This window comes from Somniosus microcephalus, chromosome 2 (assembly GCF_052327205.1).
Source record: "Somniosus microcephalus isolate GS21.2 chromosome 2, FLI_Smic_1.0, whole genome shotgun sequence".
NCBI classification, from domain to species: Eukaryota; Metazoa; Chordata; class Chondrichthyes; order Squaliformes; family Somniosidae; genus Somniosus; species Somniosus microcephalus.
This window is the reverse complement of record NC_140988.1, coordinates 118,674,032-118,694,332: the sequence shown is the minus strand read 5'-3', so window position 1 is coordinate 118,694,332 and position 20,301 is coordinate 118,674,032. Positions and strand designations below refer to the sequence as shown.

The 20,301-nt window shown below is 50.0% G+C and overlaps 1 protein-coding gene across 1 annotated transcript in view; it reads right to left on the bottom strand.

Annotated features, from left to right (window-relative positions):
- LOC147122908 (annexin A10-like) overlaps positions 1 to 20,301 on the bottom strand; it is a 144,857-nt gene that overhangs the window by 60,870 nt on the left and 63,686 nt on the right. The window contains exon 4 of the mRNA XM_085962137.1: positions 5,490 to 5,603. Coding sequence (XP_085818263.1) covers positions 5,490 to 5,603 — 114 coding nt within the window. The remainder of the gene's footprint in view (positions 1 to 5,489; positions 5,604 to 20,301) is intronic.

Here is a 20,301-nt window from a genome sequence, read left to right as displayed (position 1 = left end):
AGAGAGAGAGAGAGCGACTGGGGGGAAGAGAGAGAGCGACTGGGGGGAAGAGAGAGAGAGAGCGACTGGGGGGAAGAGAGAGAGCGACTGGGGGGGAAGAGAGAGAGCGACTGGGGGGGGAAGAGAGAGAGAGAGCGACTGGGGGGGAAGAGGGAGAGAGAGCGACTGGGGGGGAAGAGAGAGAGAGCGACTGGGGGGAAGAGAGAGAGAGCGACTGGGGGGAAGAGAGAGAGAGAGAGCGACTGGGGGGAAGAGAGAGAGAGAGCGACTGGGGGGAAGAGAGAGAGAGAGCGACTGGGGGGAGGAGAGAGGGAGAGCAACTGGGGGGGAAGAGAGAGAGAGAGCGACTGGGGCGAAGAGAGAGAGAGAGCGACTGGGGGGGAAGAGAGAGAGAGAGCGACTGGGGGGAAGAGAGAGAGAGAGCGACTGGAGGGGAAGAGAGAGAGAGAGCGACTGGGGGGGAAGAGAGAGAGAGAGTGACGGGGGGGAAGAGAGAGAGAGTGACTGGGGAGAAGAGAGAGAGAGAGCGACTGGGGGAGAAGAGAGAGAGAGAGCGACTGGGGGGAAGAGAGAGAGAGAGCGACTGGGGGGAAGAGAGAGAGAGAGCGACTGGGGGGGAAGAGAGAGAGAGAGCGACTGGGGGGAAGAGAGAGAGAGAGCGACTGGGGGGAAGAGAGAGAGAGAGCGACTGGGGGGGAAGAGAGAGAGAGCGACTGGGGGGAAGAGAGAGAGAGCGACTGGGGGGAAGAGAGAGAGCGACTGGGGGGGGAGGGGGGTGAGGGGGGGAGTGGAGGGGGGGTGGGGGGCGAGGGGGGGAGTGGAGGGGGAGGGGGAGGGGGAGGGGGGGGAGTGGAGGGGGGAGGTTAGGGGGGAGAGGGAGTGGTGGAAGGGGGAAGGGGCAAGGAGTGGGGAAGGGAAGGGGGAGGAGTGGGGAGGGAGTGGGGGGAAGGGAGGGGGGAGTGGGGAAGGGGAAGTGGGGGAAGGGGAAGGGGAGAGTCGGGGAAGGGGAAGGGGGGGAGTCGGGGAAGGGGGAGAAGTGGGGGAAGGGGAAGGGGGAGGAGTGGGGGAAGGGGAAGGGGAGGAGTGGGGGGGATAGGAGGGGGAGGGGGGAGGGAGTGGGGGGGAGGAGGGGGAGGGGGGAGTGGGGAAGGGGAAGGGGGGGCGATGAGGGGGAGGGAGGATGGGAAGGTGGAGGCAGGGGGGAAGGGGATGGAGGGGGAGGGAGCAGGGGGAGGGAGGGGGGAAGGGGAGCTGAGGGAGGAGGGCGAAGGGGGAGGGAGGGGGGAAGGGAGGGGGGAAGGGGGAAGGGGAGGGGGGAAGGGGACGGGAAGGGGAGGAGAAGGGGAGGGGTGATGGGGGAAGGCAAGGGGGAGGGGGGAGGGGGGAGGGGAGGGGAGGGGATAGGGGATGGCAGGGGGAAGTGGGGAGAGAGGAGGCGGAAGGGGGAGGGAAGGGGAGGGAATGGGAGGGGGAAAGGGGGGGAAGGGGAGGGGGGAAGGGGAGGGGGCAAAGGGGAAGGGGGGAGGGGGGCAGGGAGGGGAGGTGTGGGGGGGAGGGGAGGTGGGAGGGGAGGTGTGGGGGGGAGGGGAGAGGGGGAAGGGTGGTTGACGAGGGGAAGGGGGGTGGGGAGGGTGGAAGGGGGTGGTGGGGAGGGATAGGGGTGAGGGGGAGGGGAAGGGGGGTTGGGGGGAAGGGGAGGGGGAGGGGTGGGGAGGGAAGGGGGGTGGGGAGGGGGGAAGGGGTTGTGGGTGTGGTTAGGGGGAAGGGGCTGTGGGGGGGAGGGGTGTGGGTGTGTGTGGAGGGGGGTGGGGGGGAAGGGGGTGTGTGGGGGAAAGGGGGGGTGGGGGAAGGGGATGGGGGGAAGGGGATGTGGGTGAAGGGGGTGATGGGGGAAGGGGGGTGTGGAGGGGGTGTGGGGTGGTAAGGGGGAAGGGGATGTGGGGGGGTGGGGGGTGGGTGGGGGGTGGAAAGGGAGGGGGGGAGATAATGTTAAAGTGCAGGAAACTTTGTGCTATCCGGCACCCACCGGGACTGAGCTGCTGCCTTGCCTTAAAATTATGTTGAGCGATACGGAGATTCTTATCTCCGTTTTTGACAACAACACTGTTGCTTAGCAACAGCTTCTAAACACTCGGGTGTGGCCCTAAAGCTCTGCAGCTAAAGCTGTTGCTATAGCTACAGACCTTGCACAGCTTGACTGTTCAAACAAAGCAAAAAAAAAACAAACAAAAAGAATAAAAAACGGCTGCTGATTTTTGCGGTGGCTCCAGATTGCCGGATAGCTCACCTTCGGATAGCACAAAGTTTCCTGTACTTATAAAACATTTTTGGTAAATCTTTCTATAACATACACTTTACAACCTCACCAATCTTTTTATTAAAAAAGGGGTGCTCACCTCTCAGTGTATTGTATCACAAACAATGGCCGCTGCTTGCTTTTCAGTTGGAAAGATTAGGCCCCGCCCACACAGTCGATTGTCTGTCTCAGTCACAGACACAGATTTGGAGCACAGAAGCCCCACCCACTCTATGTGCCTGTACTAAGATGGCCGCGCATGCACTCTGTTACACACTGAATCAAAATGGTGTCGCACTGAAACTTTTCGCCCTCCTTGACAAAGATGGCTGCTGTTTAACCTGGGGCTGTCAGCAGAAGAAATTTCCTCAGCTGCAAACACAGGATCTTTAGATTATTATTCGGGGCTTGCGACCTACCCCAGTTGCTTATGAAGCCTCCCCACCTACTGACCCCGGAATGGAGCTGAGGCAGCACACCCTCTCCCCTCTGCCAGTGTTTGTCTCTGTCTAGGCCGGGAGCCTAGGTCTAGAGTTGCACTGCTGGCAGTTGGAGAAGACTAGGCCCCAGGCCTGGAAAAATGGTGAAAGGTAGGAGAATTATAGAGGTTAGAGAAAAGATTTACAAATTAATTAACTTTTTTTAAAAACAATTTGTGTTTTAAAAGCAAATTTTTTTTTGCTGGCAATGTAGATTTGAAAAGAAACACGCAGAAAGCGGGAAAAAGAAAGGAAAAGTTTGGAATCAAGATGGCGGCGACTCACCTCGGTTCAGAACGATAAGGCCCGCCCACACAGGCACCGATTGGGTCGACCGCCAGGTCACCGAAGCGTAGGATTGGTCAATCGTCCCGTCACTCGACTGTAGGAGGGCCTGCCCGCACGCGCCAGGTACCCGGCGTATGATTGGTCGACCTCGACGTCACTCTGTTGCTAATGAGCGGATAATGAGATGCTAATGAGCGGAATTTTGAACATTTTTTGGATGCCGCGGGCGCAATTTTTGTCCGGCCGAAACGTAAATACGCCTACGACCGTTTTGGAACAGTAAGCTTTCTTTTGACGTAACGCATGCGTAGGTACGCTCTATAACTTTCGAGTGCATAGCGGACAGACACACACCGAAGGATAGACAGACAGATAGACAAACAGACAGACAGACAGACAGACATATCCATTTATATATATAGATTTATTTATTTATTTATTTGCACACAAGAAAATCTATGATCCTGTTCTGATTAGTATGGCAGAGTGAGAATTGCTCTCTGCCATTGTGTGGAAATACTGACCCCCATCAGACTTTCTGGGGTCCAGAAATTACCACAAAGAAGGACAGGCACTTGCATCAGTATGAGCACATCTTGAGTACCCCCTGGGGAGGTATGTAAAATGTAGTGCTAAAAGCTGGCGGGCCCAGCCTAAAATGGCAAGATCTATGAAGATCAGACCCCTTTATAAGAGGGATGATTTTATGGTGACTGCCTAGTGTGTTCCAGGCCATGGTCATGACCTGGAACATCCTGTGGGCCACACTTACATCACTCCATTGACCAATCCAGGCCTCTTGGGGCAGAGGGAGCAGGAACAATGGGAAATCCAGTGTGTGAAGCCATCCTGACTCCTTCTTAATGTCAGGCCATCTATGAGGTGGATGGAGCTTCCGTTTTCCCCAGCACTCAGTGAAATTTCCCCGTACATCACTTCAGGACAGTGACCTGGCATTTTCTAATTCCACCCCATGTCCTGCCCTGGTCTGTCCTCTCCAACCCCTTATGCTGCACTCCGTAGTAGGACCTGAGGAAATTTGGGGCCAATTGAATTCTTGCTTGGCAACTGATAGTTGAAGAAGGCATCTAATTTCCAGTGGGCTGGTAGACAGCATGTGATTACAGAGAGCACTGGTGGACTGGTGTATCAAGTTCCTTTTCAACTTATGTTGTTTCTTTTTTAAAAGTGGGTAGTGAGTATGTGGTCTTATGGCATATTACACAAGTTAAAATGCTATCAGTTCTTCCTTATAAGGAGTAATTTTCTGACCATTGGGAACACATAACATAAATTTGGGCGTGCACTGCACATTCCAACCATTTAAATTGTCAGCTGGGTGTTAATGATCAAGTGTGGCAGCACCTGAATTTACGCTATTCACTGACAGCAGGCAAGGCTCCCTGTTGGGATTGCACAGATGGAAAATTACCTTTATAATTCTAAGCATAGAGAATCATGTAGTGTAGAGTGTAAAGGACGTAAGTAGGTATCACCATCACTGAAATGGTTACCATGGCCTTCCTCATTCAAACCTCATTCAACTTTGGAGGAACTAAGTCTCAACCACTTAGACAAGTCTAAGTTTAATGCAAATGTTCATTTGCTATGATAAGTTCAAGAGCTTGACAGTGGTGTTAAATTTTACATTTTCATGAAGGCCATAGGCTCTCAGGATATAGCTTTTAGCTCTCAACAGAGGAGCACACGTTTGAGTCCCAGCCTTGACTGCTAGTGGAGCTTGCCTGCTCTCATTTTGAATAGTTTTGGTCACTAGATCTCTTTATTTCCTAGATGAAGTGCTTCAGTTGGGGTTGAGGAAGGTCGAAGAAAAACAGCAAGCCCATTAAGGATCATTGTTTTGGATCTACAGGCCCTAAAGTTAAGGGACTTATGGAGTCAGATCTCAATCCAAAATCCAAGGCTGGAGCGCTAACCTTCTTTGGTCTATCATGGAAATGGATGCATTTTCCAGTACTTTCCCTTCCCCTCCTTCAGCCTTGCCCTCTACCTTCCTCCTCCCCCCCCCCCCCACCCCCAGCCCCCAGCCCCCACACACACAGGACTACCAGGGTCTGGATACATTATATGAATTAAGGAGTGAAATAATTGCCTGGGAGAGCAGATGTCCTTAATATAAAGGTGCAATAGGAAATTATTTAAAGGATATCAATATTTTTAGTATAGGAAAGTTTGTAATTGTAATTGTAAATATTAAAAAACAAATTTATAGTTCTGTCATCCTGTGTGATCTTTCTACAGGACTGCCTTCTAAACTGACCAGTCCAATTAACCAACCATGATACTAACCCATTCCAGCATAAATATGCTGCTAAATAAATAATTTGTTTTAAGAAGTAGCAGACAACAGCAGTCATATTCATGTTTCCATTTCATGAAAATGTAACAGAGCGTTTATACAGTACCTTCATGGCATGTCTCAGTTCATGAGCATCAAAGAAGGCCGGTGGATACATCAGACCTACCATTACTTCTTTGAAATGGCCAGACAATTTCTCCTTAAGGTCGGTGACCAGATCCTATATTTGAAAGAAATATGTTCATTTTGGAGCGACATGCAATTACAGCTTAATCTGTCAATAACCTGCTGCCAATTCTTGGTTAGTGAAAGAATCTATCTGACAAAGTATGTTATAATGTTGAGAAAAATCCAGCAAACTTTAAATTGCACTTTAAAATTAATAAATGTTATACAAATATTATGCTAATAAGACTAATATTAATAATATGTTACACTAACAAGATTGCAGTGATTAAACTAATCACAGTATTATGCTGCTTTTATACTGGAGTACTGATCCAATAGTTTCTGGCAATAATGAATGAACATTTGTAACAAAATACGAAAAGAAAATCTGCCGCACAGGATGAAATTGGCACAAAGCAAGATCACCTCCAAAAAGTAGTCTTTGTTTTACTTTGTACCTGGAACTGTATGACCAATACCAGCCAGAACGCCTCTTTTTAAACTTACCTTTTGTTTTGAATGCACAACATTATAAAAATACTGGGGGAGAAATTGGGTATAGCCCCGCTCGGGGCGCTAGAATTGGCAATGCGCAAATTTTATCGCCAGGCGCAACTTATCGCCACCTCGAGCGATATTGGGTTGCTGCACCCCTGAAGGTGATTGCGGCGTTGATTCAGGCGCTGCACGGGCGTCATAAGGCGCTAACCCGGCGGCGCTACTCAATATGGCGGTGTCCGGGCGCAGCGCAGGTGCTGTCAATAATCGATTACCCCGAGACATGCTGGTGCCGGCCAGCTCTTAAAGGAGCGGGTCAATTAGGATCAGCAGACACACTCTGTGCCTTGTAGGCCTCAAAATCGGCGCTGTGCTTTCTGTGGCGTTCCAAACTTTGAGGATATGGAGAGGGTGAGGCAGAGAGCGGAGCGCTTTACCGATGGGGCATTGGATGCTTTGGTTGGCGAAGTGGAGCACCGGCGAGCTGTGCTGTACCCCGACAATGGCAGGAGGCCTCATCAGAGCGAGTACCGCAGGGCTTGGAGGGAAGTTTGTCAAAGAGTCACCTCAAGCAGCGTGGTGGCCAGGACTCCTGTGCAATGCAGGAAGAAGTTCAACGACCTCACTTGGGTCGTTAGGGCGAGTGCCTTTTTCGCCATCTTCTTCATCCCTCCATCTGCATCTGACATTATGGCCAGAGGGTGCTCGAAGCCCCAATGGCCATCTGTCAGCCAGCACCCATGGCCCTTTCTGGAAACACACACGCACATTCTGCTCAATGCATAATGGAAGGGCTATTCTACCATGGGGGGCATGTGATGTCAGCTCAATGCATAATGGGAGGGCTATTCTTTCATGGGAGGCATGTGATGTCAGCTCAGGCCAGCATGTTTCATCACTTCCCATCCTTTCTCCTGCAGGCCAAGCTGGCCAGGAACCGGAGGGAGCAGCATCGTACCGGTGGAGGCCCTCCTCAGCTTCTGACACTGACGGCCCTGGAGGAACGAGTCCACCATATTGTTGGAGGCCGGATGACTGGCCCTGTCACCACTGGAGCTGCCGACCCCATTGTGCACAGCGATGGTAAGGTCATCACCTTTTGGAACTCTCTCCTTCCACTTGTTCCCCCCACCAGCATGCTTTTTCACTCTGTACTCATGCATCCCTTGCTGCCACCCTGTCCTTTCGCTAAAGCCACTCTTCAGCCTCCCTGCTTTCAGATGCTGCATCACCAGCTCGGGAGCTGGGCCCTCAAGCTGCCACTGCCACTGACTCCGGAGGTGATGAGCAGGAGGAAGCCGGACCATCCCTACCACCCTCAGGCGAGCCAGCCCCTCTGCAGACTGGGGAGTCTACTTCCCTGGAGGAGAGTGGGGGGGAATGCTCTGAGGAGGAACCAGTTCCAGGAACCAGCGGGCTGCAGCAACGCAAGGGGGGTAGGGAAGCTCGGGGGCCGTCTCCCCAGAGGGCGAGTCAGGCCGCGAGTACTGCTGCACAGAGCGCAGAAGAGGTGCGTTCCCTCGCAGAAATGAGCGCCCAGGCTCGGCTCAGGCACACTGAGCTCATGGCTGCAGTGGCAAGGATGCCTGACTCCATTGAGACACTGGCAAGGAGTGTCCAAGACTTCGGGGCAGTGCAGGCAAGGAGTGCGCAGGACTTTGGGGCAGCACTGGAAAGGAGTGCGCAGGACTTTGGGGCAGCACTGCAAAGGACTGTCAAGGACTTCGGGGCAGCACTGGAAAGGACTGTCCAGGGCATCGGGTCATCACTGGAAAGGACTGTCCAGGGCTTCACCGAAGCACTGGCACCTGCCACGCAAGTGCTGAGTGCTGCCACGCAGTCACTCGCTGGTCTCATGCAGACACATATTGACGCCATGCGACCAATGACTGCTGCCACCCTCAATGGATCAGGCGGTATTACCCGGGGCCCATGCAGCACTACCGCAGGGCATCAATCTGTGGACCAGCCGATTGGTGCGCATGCTGCGGTGCTGCCCCATCAGAGTGCCAGTGTGTCGGTCAACCAGGGAGCTGCTGACCGCTCTCAGGATGTCAGCATTCCTGATGCCACCACTGGCACGTCTCCACTGCAGCTGCCACCACCTGCAGGACAGACTGCTTCCACCCATGCACAGTTGGAGCAGTCAGCATCCGGGCCCTCCAAGGCCAGAGGTTGTCCAGGACGTCCCTCAGGGGCATCTGCGCTTTTGGACAGCCAACAGGCCTCCCCCAGCCTTGATGCAGCCACTGGGGTCCCATTACAGAGGAGCTGCAGGGAGGGAAGGGGCCGATCTCGCAAGAGAAGTAGATCACCATCAAGGGGGAAAGAGTAGAAGGTGCTGCTGAGACGTCTTATTTGTAGAAATCAAGTCCGTGGATGCTGGTCTGAATGTTAGTTCTGTTATGGATAGTCTCCTGGGTGTGCGAGGCACCTGGTCTGAATGTTAGTTCTGTTTTGGATAGTCTCCCGGGTGTGCGATGTACTTATGTGTTAGTGTGTTACTTTTGCTTTCTGTAGCCATTGTTTTGTCATGTTGGAAGGAAGCACATTTTGCCAAATAAACAACTTTTTAAATTTACATTGCCCATGTCTGCTATTTACATTCATACTGTCCTTCATAGGCTTTGGGTTATCCGACCGGTTCCATTCGTGCTCCTCGAATGGCACCAAGCATTCCGTCAGAGGGGCCTAGAAGCGGCCTGTTATCAGCCTCTGATGGACGGCCCTTCCAGTTTGTTCCTCCCTCCCGTCTTGCTCCTCCTCCTCCTCCTCCTCTTCCTCCTCCTCCACCACTGGTGCTTCCAAGTCTGGTGGCATTGGCTGTGTGCGTAGGATGGCGAGGTTATGCAACATGCAGCAGACAACGACGAAGTGGGAGACTCGCTCTGGTGAGTACTGCAAGGCGCCTCCGGAATGGTCCAGACAGCGGAACCGCTGCTTCAACACACCGATTGTGTGCTCCACAATGTTCCTCGTCGCCTGATGGCTTGCATTGAAGCGCTCTTCAGCAGGAGTGCTGGGCGAATGGAGCGGGGTCATCAGCCATGGGCACAGAGGATAGCCCTTGTCACCGAGAAGCCAGCCTGCTGGGTGAGCCGGGGCCTCGAAGAGGTCTGCAACTGAAGTCTGGTGCAGGATGAAGGCATCATGGCTGCTGCCAGGGAACTGCGCATTGACTGCGAGGATCAGCTGTCGGTGGTCACAGACCAGCTGAACGTTCAAGGAATGGAACCCCTTGCGGTTGCGGAACTCCTCCGGATTCAAAACAGGAGCCCGCAAAGCCACGTGCGTGCAGTCAATGGCGCCCTGCACCATGGGGAAGTCCGCTATTGCTGCAAAGCCCTCTGCGCGCTCCCGCTGCTTCTCCGGTGTCGCAGTGAAGGAGATGTACTGCCGCCTCCTTTTAAATAGGGCATCTGTTATTTGACAGATGCAGCAATGCACCGCAAACTGCAATATGTTCGCGATGTCCCCAGTTGCGGCCTGAAAGGAGCCGGTCACATCGAAATTCAGGGCAACAGTCATCTTGACAGCCACCGACAGAGAGGTCCTGCACCTTATCTGAGGCTGCAGATCTGGCTGAAGCAGGTGGCACAGCTCAGTCACCACCTCCTTTCTGAAGCGCAGCCTTCTAAGACACTGCTCCTCTGACATGTTCAGGTAAGAGAACTGCTGTCTGAAAACCCTGGCAGCGTAAGGTCTGGCGTGGCGGCATCTGTTGGCCCTCCTCCATCTGGCCATTCCTGCCCCTCTCTCCCTGCGTCTCTGTGCCCTTTCCAAATGGTTCAGCAGCAGGATGTTCCCCTCCAATGCAGCCCCCATAATAACAGCGCACAAGGAATTGAAAGCATAGTAAATGCTCACCAGCAGCAAGGTGAAGGTCAGAAGGCTGAAGTTCCTCTGGCCAGCGCTGGCTCACTGGTGCAATGGCTCTCAGAGTGCAGCTCAGCAACTCTGTGAAAGTCTCGAGGAAGTTGTGCTCCCAAAATGGCTGCCGCTTTTATACCAGTGCAGTCCCCTTTAAAGAGCGCCCCCCCAGCCCGAGAGCGACTGGGGATCGTTCCAGGTAAGCAGTCCTTATTAGCGCCAGGCGGAATGAGGGGGCGCACCACTGAATTTCTGGTCCGGGGCGCCAAAAAGGCGTTGCACACTGAAATGACGTCATGATCTGCCTGTGCCCGCGAGTGGGCGCTAGGATTTAGCGCCAGCGCTAAAACCCACTCAATATAGCAAGAGGCGCTGGGTTCACTGCGCCCGGGTGAAAATTGGTTGACTCTTAACTGCCCTCTGAAATGGCCTAGCAAGCCACTCAGTTGTAAAAACAATAAGAATAAAATCGGACGGACCGCCCGGTATTGACCTCGGCACCGGCTACTGACACGACAACGGCACTACAAAGTCCTCCTCACCAACATCTGGGGACTTGTGCCAAAATTGGGAGAGCTGTCCCACAGATGAGTCAAGCAACAGCCTGACATAGTCATACTCACAGAATCATACCTTTCAGCTAATGTCCCAAACTCCTCCGTCACCATCCCTGGGTATGTCCTGTCCCACCAGCAGGACAGACCCACCAGGGGTGGCGGTACAGTGATATACAGTTTGGAAGGAGTGGTCCTGGGAGTCCTCAACATTGTCTTTGAACCCCATGAAGTCTCATGGATTCAGGTTAAGCATGGGCAAGGAAACCTCCTGATGATTACCACCTACCACCCTCCCTCAGCTGATGAATCAGTACTCCTCCATGTTGAACACCACTTGGAAGAAGCATTGAAGGGCACACAATATACTCTAGGCAGGGGCTTCAATGTCCATCACCAAGAGTGGCTTGGTAGCGCCAGTGCTGGCCGAGTCCTAGAGGATATAGCTGCCAGTCTGGGCCTGTGACAGGTGGTGAAAGGACCAACATGAGGGAAAAACCTATTTGATCTCGTCCTCACCAATCTGCCTGTCGCAGATGCATCTGTCCACGACAGCATTGTGGGAATGAAGACCCATCTTCAAACTGAGGACACCCTCCATCGTGTTGTGTGGCACTACCATTGTGCTAAATGGGATAGATTCAGAACAGATCTAGCAACACAAAACTGGGCATCCATGAGGCACTGTGGGCCATCAGCAGCAGCAGAATTGTATTCCACCACAATCTGTAACCTCATGGCCCGGCATATCCCTCACTCTACCATTACCATCAAGCCAGGGGAGCAACCCTGGTTCAATAAGGAGTGTAGAAGAGCATGCCAGGAGCAGCACCAGGGATACCTAAAAATGTGGAGCCAACCTGGGGAAGCTGCAACACAGGACTACATGCATGCTGAAAAGCGGAAGCAGCATGCTATAGACAGGGCTAAGTGATTCCACAATCAATGGATCAGATCAAAGCTCTGTAGTCCTGCCACATCCAGCCATGAATGGTGTTGGACCATTAAACAACTAATGGGAGGAGGAGGCTCCATGAATAACCCCATCCTCAATGATGGTGGAGCCCAGCACGTGAGTGCAAAAGACAAAACTGAAGCATTTGGAACCATCTTCAGCCAGAAATGCCGAGTGGATGATCCATATTGGCCTCCTACTGAGGACCCCACCACCATAGAAGCCAGTCTTCAGCCAATTCAATTCACTCCACGTGATATCAAGAAATAGCTGAGCGCACTGGATACAGCAAAGGCTGTGGGCCCCGACAACATCCCGGCTGTCATGCTGAAGACTTGTGCTCCGAACAAGCCACGCCTCTAGCCAAGCTATTCCAGTACAGCTATAACACTGGCATCTATCCGACAACGTGAAAAACTGCCCAGGTATGTCCTGTCCACAAAAAGCAGGACAAATCCAATTCGGCCAATTACCGCTTCATCAGTCTACTCTCAATCATCAGCAAAGTGATGGAAGGTGTTGTCGACAGTGCAATCAAGCAGCACTTACTCACCAATAACTTGCTCACTGATGCGCAGTTTGGGTTCCGCCAGGACCACTCAGCTCCAGACCTCATTACAGCCTTGGTCCAAACATGGACAAAAGAGCTGAATTCCAGAGGTGAGGTGAGAGTGACTGCCCTTGACATCAAGGCAGCATTTAACTGAGTGTGGAATCAAGGAGCCCTAGTAAAACTGACGTCAATGGGAATTGGGGGGAAAACTCTCCACTGGCTGGAGTCATACTTAGCAGAATGGAAGATGGTTGTGGTGGTTGGAGGTCAATCATCACAGCCCTTGGACATCGCTGCAGGAGTCAGGGCAGTGTCCTAGGCCCAACCATCTTCAGCTGCTTCATCAATTACCTTCTGTAATGTATATACCTTTAAGGGAGGAACTACTTTTTACAGCTCATGTATACTGTAGTACCGGCAGTGACCACACCTGTATATAGCACTGAGTAGAAATCTGTACAGGCAGTTCCACTGTGAGCCACGTTGAGTAAACAACTGTTTTACCGTTCTCCTGCAGTCTGTTTCTTATTATACACAGACACAACATTTGGCGACGAGGCAAGTTCGAACCTACCTGCAACTCTGCATCACCTCCCGGGGATTCGTTCCTGGAGATCAGTGGATTGGAGGTCAAGGCCAGAGATTGGGCGTCGAGCACGGGCAACCGCCCAGTCATCCAGCAGAGACTCGAGAATTGCGGGGGAGGCTGTCGAGAGCCAGGCTTGGCTTTCCAGTCGAGGTGGTCCAGCGAAACGGGCTGGCAACAGGTAGTGCGCAGACCCTTCCTGGACAGCGGCGGGCTAGAGCCCAACCGAGCGGCACAGCAAAGGGCCGAGCAGCGTCGACGGGGGAGAGAGAGAGAGGGCAGAGTGCACAGGGCGCAGCCGGTGTTCAGGGGCCGAGCAGCGTCGAAGAGAGGGAGAGAGAGAAGCACGCGAAACCTACAGGGCACCGCCATTGCCACGAGAACCGCCGGGAGCGGAGTTGGCAGCAGCGGGGGAGGAAGGAAAGCGCAGGAGACGCCATTTTAAGCCATTGGGAGACGCCATTTTAAACCACACCCAAAATGCCGAAGAGTGGCAGTATCACCGCATTTGACAATGAAGTCGAAGATTGGACTACATATGTCGAACGAATAGAGGTGTACTGCAAGGCAAATGAGGTGTCAGATGACAAGAAAGCGTCGGTATTGTTAAATTTAATGGGTGCAAAGACATATGGTTTATTACGAAATCTAGTAACCCCAACGAAGCCAATAGAAAAGAATTTTGAAGACATAGTAACAATACTACAGGAACATTTAAACCCCACACCGCTGCTGATAGCAGAAAGGTTCAAGTTTCACAAACGGAACCAGCATAAGGATGAAAGCAATGCTGATTATTTAACAGAACTGCGCAAACTATCGAAACACTGCCAGTTTGGAGCGGGACTGGCAGATACCTTAAGGGACAAGTTTGTGTGTGGGCTTCAAAGTGAAGGAACCCAGAAACGGCTTTTATCTGAAAAGGACCTTACGCTGGAAAAGGCTTTCAGCATTGCGGTATCATATGAAGCAGCAGCACGGGGCGCTGCAGAGATACAACAGAGACCGCAAGAATATGGCACAAACGAAATGTCATATGGAACAGAGAAGTGCTATCGCTGCAGCAGAACAACACACGACCAGAATGACAAAGTGTGCAGACAGTGTGGAAAAGTAGGACACATAGCACGAGTCTGCAGGTCAGGAAAGAAAACCAGCAATAAGAAACCTACCAAACAAAAGTACAAGAAGGTACATAAGATGACGGAGAATAGTTCAGATGAACAAAAGAGTGATAACGACTCCGAAAGCAGGGAACTGAGTTGTCTGAAACTACATAATGTGATCACAACGGAGGATCACCGAACCATTTGGGTCACTCTCAAGATAGCAGGAGTCCAGGTAAAGATGGAATTGGACACAGGATCAGCCCTAACAGTCATAAACCGACGGGACTATGAGCGGCTATTCTCACACATACCCTTGAGAGACACAAAAATTATTGTGAAGACGTACACGGGGCAAAAAGTCTACCCCAAAGGAAAAATAAGGGTGACTGTTATATATAACGGTAAGGAAACACCAAAACTAGACCTGTATGTATTGCAAGATGGAGGACCACCATTACTGGGACGTGAATGGATCCGGAAAATACAACTGGATTGGCATTCCATACAGACACTGACTGTGCCTGACTAAAAGGATGACAACGTCACACCTCGGCGACTGTCAAAGATCCTAACTGACGAGAAAGAAGTGTTCCAGCAAGGACTTGGAACACTAAAAGGCATGACAGCGACGATTAAAATTGAAGAAAACGCAAGCCCAAAAGTTTTTTAAGGCCAGACCGGTACCTTATGCGATCTGCCCAGCCGTCGAAGCAGAGCTGGAGAGTCTGGAACGTTCAGGTGTATTGTCCAAGGTAGACTGGAGTGAGTGGGCTACACCCATCGTCCCTGTGATGAAAAAGTCGTTGAGCAGCATGCCTAGGGAACAAAGGAAGGTTCGCATCTGTGGGGACTTTAAGGTAACAGTGAACCCGATCCTTCACACCGTACAATATCCACTTCCGCGGATTGAAGATATTTTCGCCTCGCTATCTGGAGGGAAATGCTTCACTAAGATTGATCTGGCCCAGGCGTATCTGCAAATGGAGGTAGAAGAAGCATCAAAAAAATACCTCACAATCAACACCCATAAAGGTCTCTACCAATACAACCGGCTGGTATTCGGGGTAGCATCAGCTCCGGCTATTTGGCAGAGGGCAATGGAACAAGTCCTGCAAGGGATCCCAGGGACTCAGTGTTATTTGGACGACATCCTGGTCACGGGCGAAAATGACAGTGATCACCTTGCCAACCTGGAGCAGGTGCTCACTAGATTGCAGGAATATGGGCTCCGAGCTAACCGCCCCAAATGCGAGTTTTTTAGAAAACAGATCTCATATTGTGGCCACGTTATTGATAAAGAGGGGTTACATAAGTCCCCAGAGAAGATTGAGGCAGTAGTCAAGGCTCCAGCACCAGAAAATGTGTAACAACTGAGGTCGTTCCTCGGGCTGGTAAACTACTACCATAAGTTCTTGCCAAATTTGTCTACAATACTACACCCACTGAACACCCTACTGCAAACTGGGGTGCCATGGAAGTGGAATGACGAATGTAGATGAGCTTTCCAGAAGAGCAAAACACTAATCACATCGAAAGAGGTATTGGCCCATTACAACCCGGCATTACCAATTCGGTTGGCATGTGATGCGTCACCCTACGGCATTGGAGCGGTGCTGTCGCACAAATTCTCGGACGGCTCAGTGAGGCCATAAGCCTTTGCATCATGATCACTAACCTCAGCCAAGCATAACTACGCCCAGATTGACAGGGAGGCCCTCAGCCTAGTGTGGGGAGTGAAAAAGTTCAATCACTATCTGCATGGGCAGAAATTCACCTTGCTGACTGATCACCAGCCTCTTGTCTCCATTTCTAATCTGAAGAAGGGTGTTCCGGTGATGACTGCGCAACGACTACAAAGATGGCCACTTTTTCTAGGGGCGCACCACTATGAGATTGAATATAAGGGCATGAAACAGCATGGAAATGCTGAAGGGCTATCACGCCTGCCACTGCCTACTGTGGAGGAAGCACCAGCAGTGGATCCTGTCGAAATATTCCATTTGACTATAGTTGAATACCTACCGGTAACTAACGCTTGTATCGAAAAGGAAACCCGAAATGACCCGACACTGTCTCGGGTATATGATTTGACGGTGAAGGGATGGCCAGCACATGGCGACTCACTGTTACCAGCATTCTCGACAAGGAGAAAACAGCTGTCAGTGTGCCGGGGGACCTTGATGTGTGGATCCCGAGTGGTAATTCCACCCAAGTTAAGGGATAGAGTGCTCAATGAGCTTCATGAGGGTCATCTGGGAGGGGTAAAAATGAAAAGCCTAGCCAGGGCTTATGTGTGGTGGCCGGGAATTGATAAACAAATTGAGGACCTGACCAAGAGCTGCTCAGGATGCCAGAGAGTCCAAAATGAACCACCACAGGCCCCTCTACACCCATGGGAGTGGCCCTCATCTCCATGGCAACGGGTGCATATTGATTTTGCTGGTCCATTCATGGACTCAATGTTTTTAATAGCCGTGGATGCGCACTCGAAATGGCCTGAGGTCATCAAAATGTCCTCCACCACCATGGAGAAAACTATTGCAGTCCTACAGACCATTTTTGCCAGGAATGGCTTGCCAGAACAGATTTGCTCCGACAACGGACCACAGTTTGTGTCCGACGAGTTCTAGAGGTTCTTGAAAAAGAATGGGGTAAGGCATTACACATCCGCCCCGTATCATCCAGCCACAAATGGATTGGCTGAGAGGTTCGTACAAACCTTTAAGAAGGCAATGAAGGCTATGTACTGTATTGATTTCTTTGTGGGTTCAATGACGAGACATTTATGAAAGAGAATGTCTTTTAATCTAAAGTCTGTTCAACTCTTTATACAGCTTTACAGGAGACACGATGCTAGTGATGCATCTAGAAAGAAACTGAAACTAAACCAAACTGCTTGTCTCTGTCACATGACCTCTGCTGGTCAGGCATAAGTAATCAATACATGCAATTATGCTGGTAAGACATGATAATCAAACAGGCAAATAACATCACTATTTGCTGATATCATTACATCTCCCTTTCTTAAAACAAAAGTATTTTACTTTTAACTAACAACATGTTTTCTTTGTATTAATCTGCATTTTAATGGTAACACTTAATGAACTTACATTATCATTATCATGATCAAGGTTTTTTAACCTTGCTTTGTGTGTTCACATGAAATATGTAACTACACTAGAACTTGAAGAAAGAATAAGATAACATTACTTCCTTCTATAACAATAGTCCTTAAATTTGCTCAATGAGTCTGTCAGGAGGCTTCACGTGTCTTGAGGATTTTCTGATTGATTGTCCTTGAATCTGAGTTGTTGCCTCAGATGATGTGTTCTCAGCTGTGTGATCAGGTTGTTCAACAGTATCAGTCTCTTGACCTGCTGTGGCTGGTCCCATGAGAAGATCTCGACGATTTCTTCTCAGAACAGCACCCTCATCTGTCTGAATGGTGTATGACCTTGGTTGAACTTCACTCAGGACAGTTCCCTTCTGAGTCCATATGTTTGTTTTGTCTTTGAACCTTACTTGGTCACCAGTGTGGAGTTCAGGTAGGTTTTGTGTTCCTCTGTCATAGTAGTACTTTTGCTTTTCTTTCTGTTGTTCTTTGTACTTCCTCACTTTCTCCCCCTCTTTTGTTTTCAGGAGGTTCTCCGGGATGGGTAGGTTTGACCTTAGCCGACGTCCCATCAGGAGTTGGGCTGGTGACTTACCACACTCGAGCAGCGTTGTGCGGTATACAAGCATGCTTTGGTAGAAGTCAGTTCCACTGTCTTTTGCCTTGTACATCAGTCTTTTCACTGTGTTTGCGGGCTCTCCTGGGTCAACAGCCCTGGACAACGTGTCTGCTGTATACATCAGCTTACCCGGTGTGTACGCAACATTCAGTTCATCATAGACTGTCTCTCCTTCGCTTTCCACAACAAGGACTCTCTTTACCAGGTTCAGTCTCTCACAGGCTGTTAAACCTAGTATGGCTTGCACATCCTTTGGCACCACGATTAATGCTAGTGTGTGCTCTCTGTCCTTGTGTGTTACTTTGACAATGCATCTTCCTTTCACTGGTATTTCAGTACGTGAGTATCCTGTCACTTTCACTTTGATTCCATGTATCTTTGGTCTGGGTCTAATTTTCTTAAAATCAGTCTCTGATATCACATTAACTTGTGCTCCAGTATCCAATTTAAATGGAATGTATATGTCATTCACTTTTAGTGTGAACATCCAGTCTCTTTCTTCTTTTTTGTTTTCAGACACAACAACTACATAGAACTCCTCTATCTCGCTTTCATCTACTGCATGGACCTTGCTTTGTTGCATTTGGTCCTTACAGCAATGGGCATAATGGTTGTTCTTGTTGCAACTATTGCATGTTTTACCATATGCTGGACACTTTCTTGGTGGATGCTGTGTACCGCATCGACTACATGACCTTCGATTGTCCCTTTCATTTTCGTTCGCTGGCCACGCCTCTTTTTTCACATTGGCGCTCTTTTTGTTAAACGGTTTGTATCCGTTCATTCTCACTGCATCCACGTTGCAGCTATTGTCACTGAACAGCTCCTTTGCCTGCAACTTCACAGTCTCTGTAGCCCTACACAGTGCTATGGCTTTTCCCAGGTCTAGATCTTGCTCTCTTAGCAGTCTTTCCCTTAGACCATTATCTGGAATACCACACACCAGTCTGTCTTTTATCGGCGAGTCTGTCAGTCCCCCAAATTCACACGATTTGCTTCTGTTTCTCAGTTCAGTCACATACTGATCAATAGTCTCTCCCGTTTTCTGTACACATGTGAAAAATCTGTGCCTCTCAAACGTCACGTTACGTTTAGGTATGCGGTAGGCCTCAAACAGTTCCATTATTTTACCTAGCTTCATTTTGTCTCCATCAACAGTGAATGTGAAGTTATTATACACCTCCAGCGCTTCATCACCCACGGCATGTAAGAACAGTGACGATTTCTTTTTATTACTTTTCTCATCAGCTCCGATTGCTGATAAATACAACCCCAAACGTTGTTTGAACCTCCTCCAATTTTCAGCCACATTACCTGTCAACTGAAGCATCGCCGGTGGGTGTAAACCTTCCATTTTTTCACTTCGTTAGCTATTCTCCAATGGTAAGCAACGATGTTCTTTTTTGGCTTGCTAATTTGTGGAGAGCTGATTTAACTTCAGATTTTTTCTCTTCATCTCTTTCAATCACTTCTGACACCATGTATTGATTTCTTTGTGGGTTCAATGACGAGACATTTATGAAAGAGAATGTCTTTTAATCTAAAGTCTGTTCAACTCTTTATACAGCTTTACAGGAGACACGATGCTAGTGATGCATCTAGAAAGAAACTGAAACTAAACCAAACTGCTTGTCTCTGTCACATGCCCTCTGCTGGTCAGGCATGAGTAATCAATAAATGCAATTATGCTGGTAAGACATGATAATCAAACAGGCAAATAACATCACTATTTGCTGATATCATTACATGTACAATGACAACATTCCGCTGCAGCACAAGGTGGACAATTTCCTGTTCGCCTACCGGAATGCGACACATGAAGTCACCAACCAGGCCCCAGCCATGATGTTCTTTAACCGAAGGTTAAGATCTTGCCTGGATTTGCTCAGACCAAACGTACGAAGAGATGTTGAGAGTAAGCAATTCCAGCACATCCATGAGAAGCCAACAAGGAGCTTCAATGTAGGGCAACCAGTCTTGGCCCGCGACTACCGAACAGAAAAATGGCAGCCAGGAACGATATGCACACAGCAGGGCCCACTAATGTACACAGTGGACGTTGGGGAGAGCATCGTGAGATGCCATGCTGACCAGATCCTAGAGTCACAGGAACAAGTCAACCCCATGCCTCGCCCATATGTACCTGGTGATGAACCTGACGTACAGGTCGCATCTACCCCAGAAACAGTAGCATCGGAAGCTGATGAACCAACCGACGACAGGGGGCCAGAATCACCTCCGCACCAAGAGCGAGACACTCGGGAAAGGCGCTATCCAGAAAGGATCAGGAAGCCTCCCCAAAGACTGAATATATAAATAGACTATTTTCAGCTAATGTTGCATGTTAAAAGTGTTAGTTGTAATTAGTTTGATATTTAATTGTTAAATGAGTGTTATGGTACTGTTAATCTAAAAGGGGAGGAATTGTAATGTATATACCTTTAAGGGAGGAACTACTTTTTACAGCTCATGTATACTGCAGTACCGGCAGTGACCACACCTGTATATAGCACTGAGTAGTAATCTGTACAGGCAGTTCCACTGCGAGCCATGTTGAGTAAACACCTATTGTACCGTTCTCCTGCAGTCTGTTTCTTATTATACACAGACACAACACCTTCCCTCTATCATACTGTCAGAAGTGGGGATGTTCGCTGATGACTGCATAGTGTTCAATTCCATTCGCAACTCCTCAGATAATGAAGCAGTCCATGCCCACATGCAACAAGACCTGGACAACATTCAGGCTTGGGCTGATAAGTGGCAGGTAACATTCATGCCACACAAGTGCCAGGCAATGACTATCTCCTACAAGTGAGCGTCTAACCACCACCTCTTGAGATTCAATGGCATTACGATCACTGAATCCCCCACCATCAATATCCTGGGGGTCA